The sequence below is a fragment of the Tamandua tetradactyla genome, chromosome 6 (genome assembly GCF_023851605.1).
Source record: "Tamandua tetradactyla isolate mTamTet1 chromosome 6, mTamTet1.pri, whole genome shotgun sequence".
Taxonomy (NCBI): domain Eukaryota; kingdom Metazoa; phylum Chordata; class Mammalia; order Pilosa; family Myrmecophagidae; genus Tamandua; species Tamandua tetradactyla.
The window spans coordinates 1,503,541-1,522,503 of NC_135332.1; the positions used below are offsets into that span (position 1 = coordinate 1,503,541).

The 18,963-nt window shown below is 54.7% G+C and overlaps 1 protein-coding gene across 12 annotated transcripts in view; it reads right to left on the reverse strand.

Annotated features, from left to right (window-relative positions):
• The window catches only part of TOM1L2 (target of myb1 like 2 membrane trafficking protein), a 123,028-nt gene that overhangs the window by 22,699 nt on the left and 81,366 nt on the right, over positions 1–18,963 (reverse strand). For all 12 annotated transcript variants that reach the window (XM_077163396.1, XM_077163397.1, XM_077163393.1 and 9 more), the window contains 3 exons: positions 9,644–9,778; positions 8,104–8,262; positions 5,669–5,785 (listed from right to left, as the gene is read on the reverse strand). In XM_077163396.1, coding sequence (XP_077019511.1) covers positions 5,669–5,785; positions 8,104–8,262; positions 9,644–9,778 — 411 coding nt within the window. The remainder of the gene's footprint in view (positions 1–5,668; positions 5,786–8,103; positions 8,263–9,643; positions 9,779–18,963) is intronic.

Below are 18,963 nucleotides of genomic sequence, written 5' to 3' on the forward strand. Positions count from 1 at the left end.
CTTGATTCTGCAAAGACTCCCCACCCTAGTTTCTGGAGCAGTGATAGTAACCCTGGCCACTTACGGCAAACCACCTGACCTCACTGCCCCTCTATTCCCACCCCCACTGCTGTGCTTTGGGTAAAGGTTGGACCCAGAAGCCAGCCCCAGCCATAGGAGCCAGGCCAGAGATGCAGGAGGCGGGGGAAGGGTCCAGTCAGAGCTGGGCTGGGCTTGCGGATCAGGAGAGCACTAAGGTGGTCAGTTTGGGACACTCTGAACCTGAGTTCATTCAAAACCAACTTCCCTTCTTGGACTCTCCCACGCCTCAGACCCCCTTCCTGAAGGGGCACATACAGCAGGAATGCTTCCCAACCAGGGAAGGACTACGACACCTCCTTGCTCTAGCACTCGAGGGGTCTGCAAAAAATCTTTGAAGAGGCCAAGGGCTTTGAGTCTCAGCTAAGGGCCTGTTCCCTCCACTCAAGGCAGATAGACACCCTCCCCTAGACAGTCCAGGACAGAAAGCTGTGGCCCTGTCCTGCTGCTGTGGCCAGGCTGCAAGCCCCACTGCCGCTGGTTGGAGCGGGTGGGGGGTTTTCACTCCCTAGCCAAACTGCAGACTAATTAAATGCCTCAGGACCTGTAAGGCGGGGAAGTGTGGAAGTGGGCTGCAGGCAATGGGTTCAAGAGCCCCCCTCCAGGAGCTCCAAGCCTAGAGCCCAAGGCTATCCCCAAACACAGCTGAGACTTTCTAGGATCGCAGATGGCTTCAGGCACTAGCTACACTGCTTGGGCATCCCTGAGAAATCAGCCCTCTCTCTGCCTTGCCCCTCAATGCCTTTTCTTTCAAACAAACTCCTACTCATCCTCCAAGGCCCCCTCCCCACGCCAATATTTTATCATGAAAACTTTCAAACCTGTAGCCTAGTTGAAATAATTCTACAGTGGATACCCGTTACCCAGATGCTACCATTAACATTTTACCCGGCTTGCTTTACCATATACCTTCTACTTCTCCATCTCCCTGTCCAGCCAGAACGCTTTCTGCGGGTCCTTTCGCCACCCCCCTTCCCCAAGGATCCCTCAGCACTGGGAGGAGGCTTACCCCCCCACCCCGCACCCTTTGGGGAAAGAGCAGGCCTCCAGGAACATTTGCCGGATTAACCAAAGAGCCAAAGCTACTCCCTCAGCAGACTGCAGGGAATGTCCCAAAGCACCAGCACCCCAATGGGGAGAGAGCCCCAGCCCCAGTGGGCCCAGGGCCTGCTGCCCTCCTGACCTGCAGGGTAAGTGGGGCTGACCAACAGGGGTTTCTGCAGAGCACCCCATAGGTGCTTTGCAGCCTCCTGGCCTAGATCTCAAGAAATCCCCACCCCGAACCCCTGCCAGCACTGGCCAGCTCTGCTTTTACCTGCTTTAGATACTGTGGTTCTCTGTGGAATTTTATTTGTGGAGAAAGGATTTCCATTGCTTTTTTAGAAATTTGTCTGGAAAATTTCTAGCTCGATGCTTTCCGCTGACTAAAAGTGCTGCCACGGCCTGGAGAAAGGCTGAGCTCCCAAGGCCTAAGGTGCAGTGTCCTCCGACCATAGGGCTCCCTGCCCCTCCCCAGCTAGGCGCCCCCCCAGGCTATGCGTAAGGGGAGGCCCGAGGACTCTGGCCTGCACTTCTGAAACGGGGGTCTCCAAAGGTGTCTGCAAAGAGGAGGTGACCCCATCGCCTTGCTTTAACCCTTTACATTTCTGTCTCTAAAAACGTTTTAAAGGGAAAAAAAAATGCAAGGTGAGAGGACCCAATGCTCAGCTTTCCCCACCCACAGATGCCCGCTGGCTGGGACAGATGAGCTGGGGGGCCGCCTCTGCTCCCTGTGCCCCCAACCACCCTAGGGTGTCCCCTCTCCTGCCCTACGGCCTGAGCCTCCGCTCGCAGCGCTGCTCCTGCCACCGCGCAGCATCTGGGACAGGAGCTTTCCTGTGGCTGGAGACCTCCACTGCCTCTCCACGGAGGGAAGGCGCTGTGCTCCGTGCAGAAGCACCCCGATGACCAGAACTCCTTATTCAAATGTGCCCTCTCCTCCACTCAATCAATTCCAAGCCCTTTATCTTTTCTTCAACGGACAGTCTCATCCCCAACTCACAGAAAAGCTTTTAATCATCTTTAGGGGTTTTCTCTGAATCCTCTCCAAGTTCTAAGGAGCACAGAATAAAGTGCTAAAGATCTGTTTCCTGTCGCTACAAAGGAGAGGGGAGGGAGAAGAAAGCCTTTGTTGAAGAGAAAGGGGAAGTAACAAAGCTAAACACGTAGAATAAACTGGGTTCTTCTACAGAGACTCATCCCAGCCATCCTGTTTTTGCTGAAATGAGATACAAGAAGCAAGTGGAGCCCTGCCACTGCCACCAGAGGAAACACCTTGGAAAAGGCTTCTTTACCTACTGCCTACTTTGGGCATTGCTGGATTAATGAGAAATTATTATTAATTAAAGACAAAGCTCGACAGGCTAATTTGGAAGCTAGCAAGGACACACAGGATGAGGCAACTGGAACCTTCAAAGACTCTGGAAAGTGTGCCATGTGAGCTGCAGCTGAGGACATGGACTTCAACAGGGACAAATGCAGTCTCACAGTCTGAGCCCAAAGCCCAGGTGCCCCGTGCCAATGAGGAAGCTGTGGCTTACCAGTCACGCCACAAGGAGCCAGGGGCTCTAGCTGATGGGGCAGGCTGGGCAGTGGAAAGGCTGCCATGTGGAAGAGGAACGTGGCTTTTGTTCTGTCACCAAGGAAGACAGGGCAGGGGGATGGACTTGTGCTCGATCTATCGATGGGTTTTACAGGAATAATCTTGAGAGCTCTGAGCAGCGGGGCTCACTTTAGCCCAGCACTGTGCCAGGCACTTTATGTACAGGAGGTCAGAGCGGTCGCCTCTGGTCTACAGAGGGAGGAGAGCTGCCTGCAGGCCCTCAGCTCGGGAATTGGACGCCTGGGTTTGAACCCCGTGACTCTGAGTCCACTCTGCAGTGGGCGTCCCTAATTCCAAACAAGGTCCATGTGTGGACAGTGTGCTGGAAGGGCTGGCACGCACTGAGGGAATGAGGAAATGCAAGGCAAGGTCCCATACAGGAATCTGAGCACTGCGCCACAGCTGCTCTTGCTGCCTGGAAGGCCTCCTCTGACTCGGACGGCGAGTCGACAGGCTGTTGTGGAAGGGCAGGGTGTACTCCTCACACCCCAACACTCTTTGCCTGGGCCTCGCTGTGAGTCCCCAGGGAAACTTCTCTCCGCCTGAGCTTCCCCGCTGTACTCAATCAGTGCTGGGAGGGCTCTACAGTATGTTCGAAGCAATCCAGACCTGCCAAGCCCCACACTGCAGGTCGGCCCTCCCTGTGCCAACACCCCCGCGGTCCCTTTCCCACTTCCCTAGCCTCACATCCAGCAATTTACACGCAAGTCAGGAGCAGCTTCTGTTGGCACGAACGTTTGGGCTGGTGACAAATGTGTTTATTGCCATAGCTCTGGACAATTCCTCCCTGAGCAGTCTGGCTGTCCTCCAGCTCGATGGAGGGGCATCAGGGGCATGCTCTGATCCCATCACTTTCTAAGCAGACTGTGGCGTTTTCCCATGTGGAAGGCTCGCTGCTCAGTAAGGCCCCCACCCTGGGGAGGCCCTGCCCGGCTGGCTCCCGACTGCCAGGGAAGAAGGGGAGGGAAGCTGTCAGGGGTGATGGGCAGCAGGGCCACCAGCCAAAAGAGCTGGGTCTGGTTCACACAGCACTGCCCGACTCCTGTGTTTCCTGGGCTGAAAGGATAGCCTCCCACTGGCACCCAGAATAGTTCGTTCTCTGTTTGATTTATAAGATAGCAGTGAGGACTGGTAGGCTCGGAGTTGGACCAAAACAGAGGGAAAGAAAACGTCATGGGAAGCAACCTATTTTTGAAAACTGTGAGCTGGCTGCCAGGAGATTAGATTCTGTTTATCTTGGCTGATGGGCTTGTTTTTAAAAAAAGTAAACCAAAAAAAGCCCCGACACACACAGACACATGCACAGTGCTCCTGCTGTCTGGGTCTGCACTGGCTGCCTGTAGCTTCTGGGTTTTGTCCGGCCCACCCCCTGCTGCCAGGAGTTCAGTTCTGTCCATGACAAAGCCCCCCGTCAGCAGAACTCCAACGCTGACACAACACAAAGCTGCCTCAGGGGCCCTCCCAGGCGCAGACTGACCTCAGATTCCTGCACATCTTGCTAATGCCTGGCAGTATCCTTGTGCAGGCCGGGAACAGGGGCCAATGACTACCCATTGGGGGGGATGCTGGGGCCTGCAGAGCGTGGCCAGCAGCCAGCCAGAGCTGCCAAGCCAAGGCAAGCTGGCCCCAGGCAAGCCCCAGGCGCAAGATCTGGGAGGTGCAGAGGGGCCGTGCAGGGCTCCTCACTCAGCTGGCTGAGGGTCCGTGCACTTCCTTCAAGGGCAGCTTGCTCACATGGCTCTGTGGAAACCAGCTGTGTGCCGTCTTGTCTCCTGCTGTGAGCTCCTCCCGAATGGCTTATTCTTCACTGGGTGCCAAGCGCTTTGCTGGCGTTTGGCCCACAGCTGGCCTCCCCACACCCGTACCCCACAGGAGCTGATGACTACAGAGCAGGAAGGGGCGCCTCAAGAGGCAGTGCCTGCACACCACTGGAGGGCAGGGCCACTAGAACCGAGCCTTCTAGGCTGCTCACGTGTGCCAGTGGGGGCAGGGAGGCGGGTATCTGGGGGCTAAGACTGACCGCGAAGAGCCAGATGAAAGCAGCAGCAGCAGCCCATGGGGAGGCACTGCCTCTACCACCAAGCCCATCTGCCCCCTGACCTGCTTACTCAAGTGTCTGGTCTCCTGATGAAAAGACCCAGCACTTTCAGTTTACAGCATTTCGTCTCCACACCTCCAGAGGGTCACTGCTTCCAAGGGCAGTGCCACTGCTATCTTCTACAAATGCCAGAGCTTCTGAGGCTGGGTATGGAGAGCTGGCCCGGCCCCCCACTCTGAACCTAGCAGCTTGAGGAAACAGGCCCGGGGCTGGGGCCCGGATGTCACATCTGAGGGCCGGACTTCAGGCCAGCCCTCCTCCTGGACCTGTCTCTGTCACACCTGCAGACTTGCCCAGACTGGGGCGAAGCCATCTAGCAACCCCAGCCTGGGACTCCCAGCTTGAGGCTATGTCAGTCCTAGGCAGGCCTTGGGGGGAAGGTATGACAGGAAGGCCTCCTCTCTGTGCTGAAGGGTTAAGGGCCTCCCGTGTGAAAGGTTACTGACATAACATTAAAGGAACAAAGTGGCACAAGAAACTGTACATACAGCCACATTCAAATATACTCAGAAAAAAGTTTGAAGGAAAAGCCTCAAAATGCCAACTGTTATTTATAGATACTGGGATTAAAGAACATTTTCTTCTTTGTGCTTTCTTTTTCTTTTGAAGGGCATGTATTCTACAACTGACGTTTTATAATTAGAGAAAAAATGTTATTAAGGAAAATTAAAAAAAGAGAGACCCCAGCTGGGGGTGTAAATGAATTACTGGCTGTCTCTCTCTGGCTGCCCCTGGGAGAGGAGAGGCTGGATGTGGGCTCCCCGTTGGCCAGGTGCCAGCGAGCCGCCCCCTCCCCAGTGGGGTTCTGTCACAGCACACAAGCGGCGTCCACATGATGGGGTCCATCTCACCTGCAGCAGCTCCAGGTCAGATGAATCCTCCTGCCCAGGGACCAATTCGGTTAGCATCTCGGACATGACTTTTGTGTTTCCCCGAACGACATCCAGTTCGCTCCGCAGCCTGGCAATCTGTTGGGGGCAGGGGACAGAGGAAAGAGGGAAGGAGAGCTCAGTCGCTCTTCACCAGGATATTGGAACAAGCTGGCTCCACAAGCCGGCGAGAGTCCTGCTCTGCAATGTGCATCACAACCATGACCGCAAGCTGAAGAAGAAAGCTCCCTGCCCCACCCCACTATGATGTGGGGGGCGTGAGGGTGAGGCTCCAGAAGGGAATGAATGGGGGAGCGAGACCACTCCAGAGGGGCTGGTTACCAGCACTCTGCCACTGGTGACGCGCACACACCACCAAGGCTGCCCTGCACGGGGAAAGAGCTCTGGGCCTGGATGGAGCCAAGCTGGTTTTCTCTGTGGCTCTTTCCTGGGTGCCCTGGGCCCCACACCAGCGTCCCCACTTCTGCTCTGCAGTGTTGGCATGCGTGGTCTCCAGGGGCCTTCAGGACTGGGGTTCTACTCATACACACCCAGGCCCCAAGAGTGCATTAGTCAAAGCACCCCAGAGGCTGGTGGCCAGTGTGCCTGTCCTCTTCTGTTTCCTGCCAAAAGGACCAGAGAGCTGAACTATGAAACCATCCTACAGCGTTCTGATTTGGCTCTAATGGCGTCTCCTCAGTGAAGCTTTCCTGGCTCTCTCCTGCTCGGCACTGTAGCACCAACCAGCTGTGGGATGAATTCCCATCCTCAGTGCAGGAACAGGTACGAGAGGCCTCAATAACTGTCTACTGGGTGCATGGATGGATGGTGGGTGGACGGACAGATGGACAGCCAATCAGGAAGATGACCTGGGTCCCCAGGGGCCCCTGCCCCTGCCTCTGCTTGGGGTATGGCACATGAGGCTGCCTCCAACGCCCGGTCTGAGAATATGTGCTCTCTGAAGCCCCAGGGCCCACCAGGCCAGGGCGTGAGCCTGCCTGATCTGTGTCCACACCCCCCAGGGATGACAGGCTCCATGGCTACTGCACTCCCCTGTCCCCTGCTCTGGTCCCAGACCCTTCCCTTGGCTGCGTTGGCTATGGGAGAACTTGCCCAGAGCGCCAAGTGCACACTGGGCATACCAGTGTGACGGCTCAGTGACTGCCCACAAGGTCTCCTGCCTTTCTCTGAGTAGACTGAAGTGTCCTGACCACAGAAGCAAGGCCTCCAGCTTCCCAACAGTGGCCCTGTTCACGGAAGGTCCTGGCTAGATTTGAAGACAAGGAGGGACAGTGTGGGGTGTACCATGCCCACCTGTGCTCCCATGAGGACTCCCACGCCCTCCTGGACTGCACCCAGCAATAGGGTGGCCACAGTGAAGCCCGCTCCCATCTGCCGCTCATCCTATGACAAGGACCCAGGGGAGACGGCCAGGCCCAGTGTGGTGGGGCAGGGCTCACGCCGGATACCCAGGCCCTTACCCTGTCTGCAGCACACTGCCTGCTCATGGCTAGCAGAGCCCTTGGATACCGGGCCTGGGCATGACACCTCCGCGAGCCAGACTCCATCCCTGGAGCCCTGTTCACATGCGCCTCTGGAGCAATGACACTCTCAACCACCCGAAATAAGGATTTTGAAAATACAAACATTTGAGAGATTTTTTTTTCCCCCAACTCTGACCAATTCTCAAAATTTTAACTAATGAAAATCTTATAAATTCATCTAAAAACCAGTTTCCACAGTCATCTTAAAAAACGCAGTTTGGGGTAAGTGTACCAGCTGTCTGCAAGTAGTGAGGGAAGGAGGGAGGGGCAGGGTGGAGGCGTGTGTGTGTGGGGTGCTTCCTGAAGGTCCCTGGACTTTCTGACCATGTCACTGCCTCTTTAAAAATCTGTGCTGCCATCCTTCCTTATAGGGTAAGCCTAAAGGTCTCTGCGTCACGTAGGGCCTCTCACTGCCCTCTGTGGCTAGGCCTGTGGCCTCATCTTCGGCCACTATCTGGCCCTGCCCCCAGCCGACCCTGGGTCCACACCTCCCCTGAGGTACACCCACTGCCCTGGAGGGCAGGTCTCTCTGCATGCCTGAGACGAGCCTCTGCACGCTACCTTCAAGGGCGCTGCATGGACAAACCCCACCTCCTGCTTCAAGACCAGGGCCAGGCGCCTCCCCGCCCCCTGCCAGGCCAGAAGGAACCTGGGCCTCTGGAGTGTAGCCCCTGTCCTCACCTCGGCTTCAGGCCGCCTTGCCCCTGTCCTCCCATGCCCCTTGTGAGTCCTTGAGAGGAGGGGCTGGGACCTCGTCTTCATGTCCTCAGCAGGTAGCTCATGCCCAACACCCAGGGTGGCCTCTGCACGGTGGCCTGGCTGGTGGATGAGGACTGGAGCCAGCCTGCCTGTGGCCCAGAAGTATGTAAGTACCTGTTCTGAAGTGACCGTGATGGGGCCAGTCACACTCAGAGATGGGGCCTGTGGCGCAGAGTAGGGAGCAGGAGGAGGCGAGGGATAGGAGCCGGCACTTGTCCTCTGCTGCGACTGGGGTCTGGGCGCGGCGGCTGCTGGATCCACCTCAGGGACACTCTGGCATGAAGACAAGAGTCCTCGTTCATCATGGCTGCCGGGCACCCACCCGGGAAGACCTCCCCACATGGCCAGCTGCTGTGAGGTGGGACACCCAGGGCTCTGCTCAAGCTTCCTGAGCCCAGCCCCATGTGTCCACTGGGGCCACTGGCGGCTCCTCCCTCGACTTACCTCACAAGGGCAGTGCATCTACCAGCCACCCAGAGGGGAGCACGGAGAGCTCTCTGAGCCTCCGGCGATGGCAATGAGTGGAGGGAGAGCTGCTGTAAGTTCTGCTAATCACGAATTCTTATTCGGTACCATAAGATTGGCCTTTACAAGTAGGCTCGTATAAATAGTAATTATGCAATTTACCAAATGTTCTTTGTAATTATGCGAACAACAACACTGTTTTGTATCATTATTAGACGTATAAAACAGGTTATGTTTATTCCATGAAGCATGGTAAGTGGTTTGCAGGGATCCTAATGAGAACGTTGGTTTAGAAAGCACAATTCCTGGTACTTTCCCTCTGGATGCCTCAGATAACCTCTCAAAATATTTTAAGTCATTTGTTCTGACAAAAGATATGCACAGGCGAGCTGTTCTGCTGGCCGCCCCATTCCACAGACAGCGGCCAGCAGGGCCGCGAGTCCTGGGATGAGGCGCCTCTCCGAGATCCCGGAGCTCTCCTAGCTGTGCCCTGGCCAAAAGCAGACTCAGCCAGTACAGTGTGCTCCGAGAGGCACCAGGAGGTGGAGAAGGGCAACACCTGCCTGCTTTTAATTCTGCAATGCAAAGCTGCACCCCAGGGCCAGCATCACTGCAGGCATTGTGAGAGCTTCAGCAGGCCCCAGTGGGCCTGCCCTGGGCCTTGGACCCTAAGGCTGATGGAATTCAAGGGTGTCTGCACTGATTCTAAATGCTCACAGCTCAAAGCAAATGTCAGACCCATCTGACTTGTAGAGTCGGAGAAAAAAAGAAAAGAAAGCTGCTCTTTGCCCCGCGGTCGTGATGCCAACCCTTCTGCGACCACGAACCCTGAGGTGTTTGGGTCCTCTCAAAGGGCAAATGGTAAGGGCTGCTGAGAAGCAGGCGCTAAAGAACCCCTCCCAGGGTGGTTCTGCCCATGCAGCTATTCCTTGAAAACATCTGCACTGATCCCTCTATTATATCCTTCCACAGTCAGTGTGAAAACTGGGGGGAGACACTGCTGCCCCTTAATCACCAGTCAACCAGCTGTCTTAGTCCTGCGTTCTCCTTATTATGAAAAAGAAATGCCCTTGAGCTCTAAGGAAGTGTGATGACAAGCTGAATAATTCAAATGGAGGAGCAGAAGGGTGGTGGCAAGCTAGCCAGTTCTGCACTCGGTCTCTCTGGAAGGTACCAGCTGGACGCTTACCCGCTGTGGAGTGTGTATTGGAGACAGAGCATCCAAGTCTGCCATGGGAAACTCGACCCCCTTCCTCTTCAGCTCCTCGTATATATGCACCACGCCAGTGAGGTCGGGGCTGCTACGAAAGGCGTCAGCCCAAGCCTGCGAGGAGAAAGTCAGGCCTGTTAGCAAGGGTTTCCCATCCCGGGCTTCAGGGCTGCCAGCCACCCAGAGCAGCCCCAGGTCCCCCCAGGAGGGCCCGCGCTGGCCAGCACTTGAGTGCATAGCGCCCTGGCCCACTCCCCGCGCCCCTCCCCCTGTAAGCGCACAAAGAGCGGCGGGCCAAATCACGGTTTTCAATGGTGCTATTAAGCATGAACAAAAACATAATACTTAATTCAGCATGTAGTATTTCCTTGGAGAAGAGAAAGAGGAATAACACCTAGGCACCGTGGTGCATCCTGAAACGCAGACATTTCCCTAATCGTCAGGAAATCAATTCCTGGTGCTGCTGAGCTGAAGGGGGGAGAGGCTGCCTGAGCCCTGTGCCGGCAGCCCCAGGTACAGGGGCACCACGCCACACACATTCATCATCGCCCTTTCCTTGGGCAAATTTTCATTGGGGGGAGGAGAAGCCGTAGGTAAACTGAGCAGAAAAGAAAGGGGGAAATTAGTGTGTGACATGAAATAAAGGCTAACTCTAGGTTTCTGAAATAAGCTTTTTCCTCAGTAGATCAGAGAATGTGAATGCTGAAATCGCGGCGCCTGCCCAGGTCACTGACAGGGAGACGCTGGGCCGGGCGTCCTCCCCAGGAAGCGCCCAGCCCTATGCACATGCCCAAGTCAAAGGCCCAGCGGAGTGCTGGCTGCTCCATCTCTACAGGAAAGCACAGCACGGACAGGGAAAAACAAAAATTAGAATGGCTTGCCATTTATCCTTTCTGTGAACTCACAAAACTCTTAATTTTTTTTTTTGACAATGCAATATTAGATAGTTTTATTTGCGTAATTTGATAATTGTAGAATGAAATGGTTTCAAGGCAAATTCTGGATTATTTCACTCACAACCCAATAGTTAACATGATTCTGAAGAGCAGTCTTATCTTCAATATCTTCCCTCCCCCCACAAACACATCTATAGAAATCCATGTACATATATATTAGTTTTCAACAACTCAGGACCACAACAATCTAGAATTTAGAGTTTATGCTCTGATACACTTCAAAATTACCCATTTGATGAAGGTTATAACCATAAGGACGTAAAAATTCATGCCATGATGCTGAGGTTTTTTTTAAAAAAAAACCTCACATTTGATAATTCAGTGGTATATAAGAGCATTGAATATCTTAAATAAAACAAGTGACAATTTTATTATTAATTAATAACACATTTATCGTCTTGAAACCAAACTGGCCCAAGTTAATTTTGTCTCTCTGAATCAGCTCTCTAAAAACTCATTTCTCTCAAATTTCCTATAAAAACAAAGTTATTTCATTGCTTCTTTGCAATTAACAGGAGATGGCAGTGGGCTCAAGGTAGGTAGGTTCTGGATAATTCAGAGTCAGAAAGTCCTTCTTCTCGAGCAGAAGGCTCATAATCTCCTGCACTGTCAGCCAGTTCAATATCTAACTCCTCATTACTCTCTGCACTGCAATCAACTTCTTCAAGGACTCGAGGTTCATCTTCATCCAACACATAAGTAGTCGGGTTTCTAATTTGAATTACTTTGCGCAGATTTCCAGATTCAAATTTGGAGTTGAACTTCCAAATATCTCCTTCTTCTGGAATGGTGTAATTTCGGTTATCTAAATCATAAACTACTTGATCTATAATGTCACTGTGAGGTATTAGCCTCTTGGGCAATTTCTGTCAGATCTGAGTCATGGAGTGTTGGTCCATCAGGCATTTCAACTGATGCTTGCTCCACAGATGAATTAGACTCTGCATCTTCATCATTTTCAGTTTCAATTCCAGTACAGCAAAGCTTCCTAGTTGAACTGTTCTTCCCTCAAACAGAACATTTCCACAAGCAGCCACATGTGGACATGCTTTAGTGCACGTAAGGATGTGTGGGGGAGACTGTAGTCCTTCCTCATTCCTGCAGGAAAACCCGGGCATGTTGGAGAAGGAACAGTCTACAGTGTGATTCGGTCCAAGGCCTTCACAGTATCATTGTGTAAACTGTGGACTGATGAAATACTTCTATTTTGATCACTTAGCTGCTGTTGTAATGCTTTGTCATTTTCTTTAATATCTTCTTTTGCTAGATTCATTAACGTCGATTTCTTATCACCTTCATCTCCTTTAAAAGATACATTCTCCTTCATTACAACTCCTTTTCTTAAATTACCTGAATTTCCAGATGGTTGTTCTGCTGCTGTAGGAACAACAATAGGACCATGTATTATTCCCTCAAATACAAAAGGCTTTGGTTCTTTGGAGATCAGATCATAGTCCTTTGAAAAAAGAAAATAAATATAATTGTTGAAAAAGAGCCTTCACCAAGAATTTTCCCAAACTTGAAGTCTTCAGGCCGTCTCTTCCGAGGCTGTGGCAGCGGCTGGGCGGTGTGCTATGAGTTTGCAGTTGGCCTGAACTTGGCTGTGGCACTATCCAAGGTGGGGCCCTGCCTGCTCACACCGGGATGCGGCGGGGGCGGTGCCGGAGACAGCCTGGTTCCTCACCATTGATGGGGACGGGCAGGAGCAGATCACCACACTGGACTGAGCAGGAACGGCATCATACGGTACGATGGGCGCTAACAGGAACGGGCCGAGCTGCAACACCCAGGCTCCTCTCTGGGCGCACGGCGTATCCCTCGCCACCAGCCGCTGAGGTGTTTTCGTACAAACACCAGTGACGGGCCAGGCGGAGGCGGCGGCGGCGGCGGTGGAACCTTTCCGCATCCCGGACAACAAACATCTGCACGGCGCCGCTCCCACCGCACGCCCAGGCCCGCCGGCTTGCGCGTGCTAGGAGCTCTTAATTTTTTTTTAACAGGCTGTTCTTTGGAAGTTCAAAATATTTCAAAACAGGTCACATGGTCGCCCCACAGGGCTCCCTGCAGTGGGGCCAGGCCTTCATGCGCCACCCCACTCACCATACACACAGGAGGAGGCAAAGCCTCTTGGGCCAGTGCTCCCATTTGCCGATTCTGTGGCTGTCACCAGCATTTCACTGTCTCCCTGGCTCCTGCAACACTTTCAAACCCATCCTGTGGTAGCCACAGAAACTCTATCTCTAACCAACAGAGCCCCTGCAAGTTAAATGCCAGCTTCCCTAAAGCCTCATTCATTAAAGCGGAAGCACCTGGCTTACAACAAATATTCTCGCTCCACTCGTTTACGTCGCATACTCGGGGTGGGATGCGGGTCTCATGAGGCCTTCCATCCTGGCCGAGCCCTCCTTCCCTCCTTGGGGATCTGAGAGTCACTGAGCTGTGTGTGGGCTGAGGGCCAGCAGAACCTCTCAGAGACCCCCTGGCAGTCCCTCAGGCCGTCCCCCCAAGCCCTTCCTCAACAGCCGCCTTGTGGATTTGCTGTTGCAAGCACCAGCTGTGTCCTGTGACTCCAGCTTCAAAGTGCTTAAGCATTTTAGTTTAGCTTCCAAAGCTTAGCGTCTCAACGTCAGTTTCGTGGCCTGCTGTGGGAGGCTGGGGAAAGCATGATAGCTCTTCTTGGGGTCATTTCATCCCTCTATTTCTATGGAAGTTCACACCATTTCAGGGTAGCCCTTTCAGTTTACCTCCTTCTCTTCCCTAGCCAAAAGGAGATAATAAGAATGAAAATGAAAAGACCACTATGGTTCTCTCCAATTCAGTGGGTACTTCTTGAGGCATGTGCCCAAGCCCTGAGGGCACAGGCCCTACCCCTTAATCTTTTTGGGGACTCCCAGGTGTCCCTCCCCTCCCCCTTCACGGAGGGCCCTAGTAGATGCCTTTGCAATGAGGTGAAGGGAGGGGAAAACACACCCCAAGTTGGGCCAATTAGATTCTCCTCTTCCCAGGAGCTTGGGGGCCTTGGGGGGAGTGAGCTGTTTTCTTTGGGGCAGCAGAAGTGTCCTCTGTAAGTGCAGCACCTGGTGGCCCATGTGCCACACAGGAACCAGGGAGCAGAGATAGCCTGTGTGCTCAGAAAGGAGCAGCTAGTGTGCCAACAGGTGCAGACATAAAAGGAGAGGATGTGCAGGGCTTTCCTGGCCCCTTCCACTCCTTCCCCAAGCCCAGTGACAACCTGGTGGTCTGGAAGCCCCACCGTATCATAGCAAATTCTCCTCCCTCTTTGCCTAGGTAAGCTGGAGTTGGCACCTGTTATTTCCAATCAAGCAGTCTTGGCTAGACCACCTCCTTCCTGCCATCCACTACTTCAACCCCATACTGGACCCCCGTACAGCTGGATGCAGTGGCTACTAAGAAACCGTGGATGTTCATTATAGCTTTCTCTGCTGAAAAACGCTGTGATGCCAACAGTGGAAGGGGGGAATAACAGTCATATGTGGAGAGGCAGAAGTGCGAGAGATCCAGAGACAAAGGGTATGTCTTAACCCTTTCCAGGGACAATGCCTAAAGCACTGTGCTCCTGTCTTCTTCCCTGCTAGGTCACACACCTTTTGAAAGCACAAACCAAGCCCTCTCAGCCTTGCACAAAGAAGGTAGTCAGGACACATCTGTCAAGTTCAACTGAACGCATTCTCACAGTTACTCAGCAGTCTTACTTCCCCACTTCAGAGAAGATAGGAAAGATGGCTACTTGTGCTGTCCACTGACCAAAGTGGCACTGACAAAAGAGGGGCCCTTGGGAGGGCTGACCCCACTGAGAACCCTCTCAAGGGAGAGGTCTCAAAGCACAGGAGGGCCGGCCTACTCTCGGACTCCATCCAGAAGCCGGGAGCGGAAGAGATGGCGCTGGCAGCCACCCTCCCGAAGGCCCCTTCTCAGGAGGCAGGTGGCACAGCAGCACTGCACACTCAGGACCCACCACACAGCTGCCCAGATGATGGCAGGCGGCTGCCACCCTGGAAGCCACACTCTCAATGGAATTCTCTCTTCTCCTCCTTGAGACCAGAGTATTAGGGGCTGAAAGACCCAGAGGAAGGTGTAATGAGGGCAAAAGAGATCAATCCATGCTCTCGTTTCCTTCATTCCTCCAGATTGTACACCAAAGCCTAGATTAAAACCATGAGCCAGACTAAAATAAAACCTGTTCATTTCTGCATCCCTCAAGGTTCTGAACCATCACCTTTCAGACCAACCAGTGAGTGCTGCTTTAAACTAGGGATTCTGGGATGCCTGCGGACGGACGGAAGACAGCTTCGGTTGTGTTCCTTCCTGTTCCCAGTAACGGGGTCTGCGGGGAGCTGCCCGTCCACAGGATACAGCCAAGGGCCCGCCACCCAGCTCTGTGACACGTTCAAAGAACACACCCCCTCCAGCCCTTCCTACCCCCACCCACCCCAGCACCCCAACTGGCTCACTTTCCTGGGTGGAAAGAAAACTCTTCAGTGGAAAGGTTATTTTTAGTGTATGTGCCGCTCCAACCAGCACCAGAGAGATGGTTTTTAAGACTGCTGCTGGGGCAGTGGGGTAGAGCTGGGAGGCACAACCGCACTGCAGCTGCTCTGCCAGGGCAACACCACTTCTGCCCGGAAAAAGGGTCCCCAGGGAAATGCCAAGGGGTAATTAGTGGCAGTATTCTTATCTTCCCAACAAACGGTCTCAGCATGGGGAAACATAGGTTTTACAATGATTATATGGACACTTTATTTAAATATGCCTAAGGTTAAACTAACAAAGATATAATTAGGGGGAAGGGTGAGGAAGGATGGGAAGGGGGAGGGAGGATGGGGGAAGGGGGAGGGAGAGGAGGGCGGGAATGTGGGAAGGGAGGTTGGAGAGGGCGGGGAAGGAGGAGGAGGGCAGGAGTATGGGGAGGCGGGAGGGGAGGAGGGCAGGAGTGTGGGGAGGGAGGATGCAGAGGGCGAGGAAGGAGGAGGAGGGCAGGAGTGTGGGGGGGAGGGGAGGAGGGCGGGAGTGCGGGGAGGGAGGATGCAGAGGGCGAGGAAGGAGGAGGAGGGCAGGAGTGGGGGGGGGAGGGGAGGAGGGCGGGAGTGTGGGGAGGGGGAGGAGGGGGAAGGAGGAAGAGGGTGGGAGTGTGAGGAGGGAGGATGGGGAGGGCGAGGAAGGAGGAGGAGGGCAGGAGTGTGGGGGGAGGGGAGGAGGGCGGGAGTGTGGGGAGGGGGAGGAGGGGGAAGGAGGAAGAGGGTGGGAGTGTGAGGAGGGAGGATGGGGAGGGCGAGGAAGGAGGAGGAGGGCAGGAGTATGGGGGGAAGGAGGAGGAGGGTGGGAGTGTGGGGAGGGGGAGGGGGAAGGGGAAGGAGGAGCAGGAAGGTGGGAGTGTGGGGAGTGGGTTTCTGGAGGAGGGCGGGAGAGACTGGCACCAGCGAAATTCTCTCCACAGTTCACCCAGGGTGCCGCTGGTGGCTCATTACGTGCCACTAGACAGGCCACCTCTGTGGCCATTCTGGAAGGAAATCAGGAGAGACATGTGTGCTTACCCCTTCCCTCTAACAACGGGGAACTGAGAAAGCTGGTTTGGAGGCCAGCCTCCTCCCCCGCCCAGCCTGACAGCACAGCCTCTTTCTTCCTCAATGTGACCAGAGGGATGGTGGGCCCAGGGCAGCAGTAGTCAGGGCCCCAGGCTCTCCTTCCACCAGGGACCTGAAAATGTGGCAGGAGGGCCGTGGGGCTTGTGTGAGGAGCCCCTTCACCTTGCGAGGTTTCCAAGTTCCAACGCGCTCAATTTGCCACAGGACGGAACGCCCAGGCTGTCCCTCGCGGCCCTCCTGGCCAGGCCCCTGGACTCTGTCATCTATAGAGCTGTCTCTCCTGTTAGAGGGCCAGCTCCCTGAGGGCAGGCTAGGACAGATGCCGCTCCACTTCCCGGGCAGCTGGGCTCCCAAGAGCACCAAGAAGCCTTCTGATGGCAGGGATGGGAGAGGGACTCGGTTAGGGGCTGGCCCCACAGCTTAGCTGGCCCTCTCCTTGGTCGAGCCTGCTCCCCATTCCCCGGCTGGTGAGAGCCGGGATCCATCACACACACCCCGCCACTACTCTCAGTCCCATGGAGAAGCCTGTGTCCTCCCAGGGGAAATGATGGGCCTTTGGGCTGAGGTGGGGGAAAGGAGGGAAGGGGGACAGTTTAAGAAGTATATTCAATGTGAAAATCAAATAGTTATCTTTCCCAAAGGGGTTTAACAAAGGCTGACAGCATGTAACCCCGTTCCACCCTCCTGAGATAGGCTGTAACTAGAAGAAGGACATGCCAAGGCCGGCGAGGAAGTAGCCAGAACTCCCCACTGCTAGCGGAGACAGATGGGACAGCTGTTTGGTCCAGTTCTTACAGCTGAATGCCCACACGCCCTGGCCCAGCAGGTTCACTCCCAGGTGTCAGGCTGAGCTATGCGAACTTGCCAAAATCTGACCATTTTTGATGCACAAGAGGGGCAATTTCATCTTTTCAACTTAACACAGACCCAATGAAAATGAACATACGCTGACTAAAGGACAGGTGGCAGTATTTTTCACAGTAGCCCCAACCTGGAAACGAGTGCCCACACGGGGCAGGAGGGAGAAACTAACTGTGGCTCATTCCCGCCATGGGGCACCTCTGGGTAGTGAGAGCAGCGGGAAGACAAGAAGCACAGGCGACAGTGGCAATGGCTCTCACAGCACAACGAAGCCAGACCAGAGCCCTGGTAGACGAGTCCATGGGGAAAAGCTGCAGGACAGGGGATCCCCCTGGGGGGGGGGGGGGGGGCTTTGTATTCTGTTTCTTTTAGTAGGGGCTCGTTACATGGATATGCTCAGTTTGTAAACATTTAGTCAAGCTGTATACATTTTTGAGATGAGCACTTTCCTGTATAAACATGCTAATTCTGTAAAAAGTTAAAAAAAACTACACTGGGCATCACATTCACTCTCCTGGCCCACCACCTCCTAGTGTCACCTGCACTTCTCCCCACGTAGGAGAAACTTGTTCAGAGGGGCCTCAGATCCCGCACAGAGGGGCCCCCCACCAAGGTCAGCAAAGCTTCACCCCAAGCCCCTGGCATCTCACAAACGGACCATGGGACTGGGGCCACTGGTCCTGGGGGTGCCTCAAGGCCGACCCTGCCCCTCCTAGCCCCCAGCCCCAGAGCCACCCCCATAGGCCAGGAGGGGCGCCTGGACAGTCCACAGGCTGGGGGGATCAGCTAGGAACCCTGCCTCCTGGACAGAGCAGGTGAGGCCTAAGGCTCCGCGGCTAGGAAAAACAGGGCTGTGGGCAGCTGATGACAGCAGTGCTCAGGGTGCCTCTGGAGTGGGCTTCTGAGGTCAGGCAGGGGTCCTGGTGCACAGAGCCTGCAGGGGCTGGGCCCGTGGCTCACAGCCACTGTGGAAGGCTCCCCAAGACTCCCCACCCCATGCAATGACAAGAGAAGCCTTCACCACAGGGAGGGCCCCTTCCAGGTCTGGTGGGCCTGCAGAGAGCAGTTTCTGCACAAGAGGCACAGGCTGGGATGCCCCATCTCCTGTGAGAAAAGGCTAGCACTCACTTTCCTGACATCTTCTATTGGGTGTCCTGAGGCAGGGGAGAGTGCTGGGGAAGTAGGTGTGTGCTCGTGACAGAGGAAGACACTGGGTGGTGAAGCAAGAGGGGACTCCACTGTGGCCCACACCTCCCCTCACTCCAAGCTTCAGGAAACTACATGCATCCATCCCTTCACAGACATTTACTGAGTACCTGCTCTCCACATTCAATTCTCTAGACCCTGGGCATAGAGTGGGCAGCTGACGGAAAAGTTAGTAGTGCTGTAAGGCCACAGGTGAGGATTCTGGGAGAGAGGGAAGGAAGAGGGAACTGTGCGGTGGTCCTCTAGCTGATGACATGGACCGTCTGCTCCAGGAGCTTGGGGAGGACCTGCCCGACAGAGGGAAGCCCAGGTGCAAAGCACAGGCCAAGGTGGCAGCCTCCTCCTGGGAGCTGTCTCTCCCCTGCAGTCTCAGGCTCCTCTGTACCTGCAGAGCCCCAGTCCACTCAGCCCCACTCCTACCCTGCTCTTGGCTCCTGCAGGCCCGTCTCCCCTCTACCACAGCACTCACCGGCTGCAGCTGGATGTGCTGGCTGATTTGCATGCCTCAGCCCTCTCACTGAGTGGGTCCTCTAGGATCCAGAACTGTACACCCCAGCTCAGAGGCCTTCCAAGACCTTCCACAGCATGCTTTTTTCGGGATGTAGGGCCCCAAGCCCCTGACCGCCCTGCCCTTGTTTCCTGTCTACTCACCCACACACACCTGGCCCCAGAC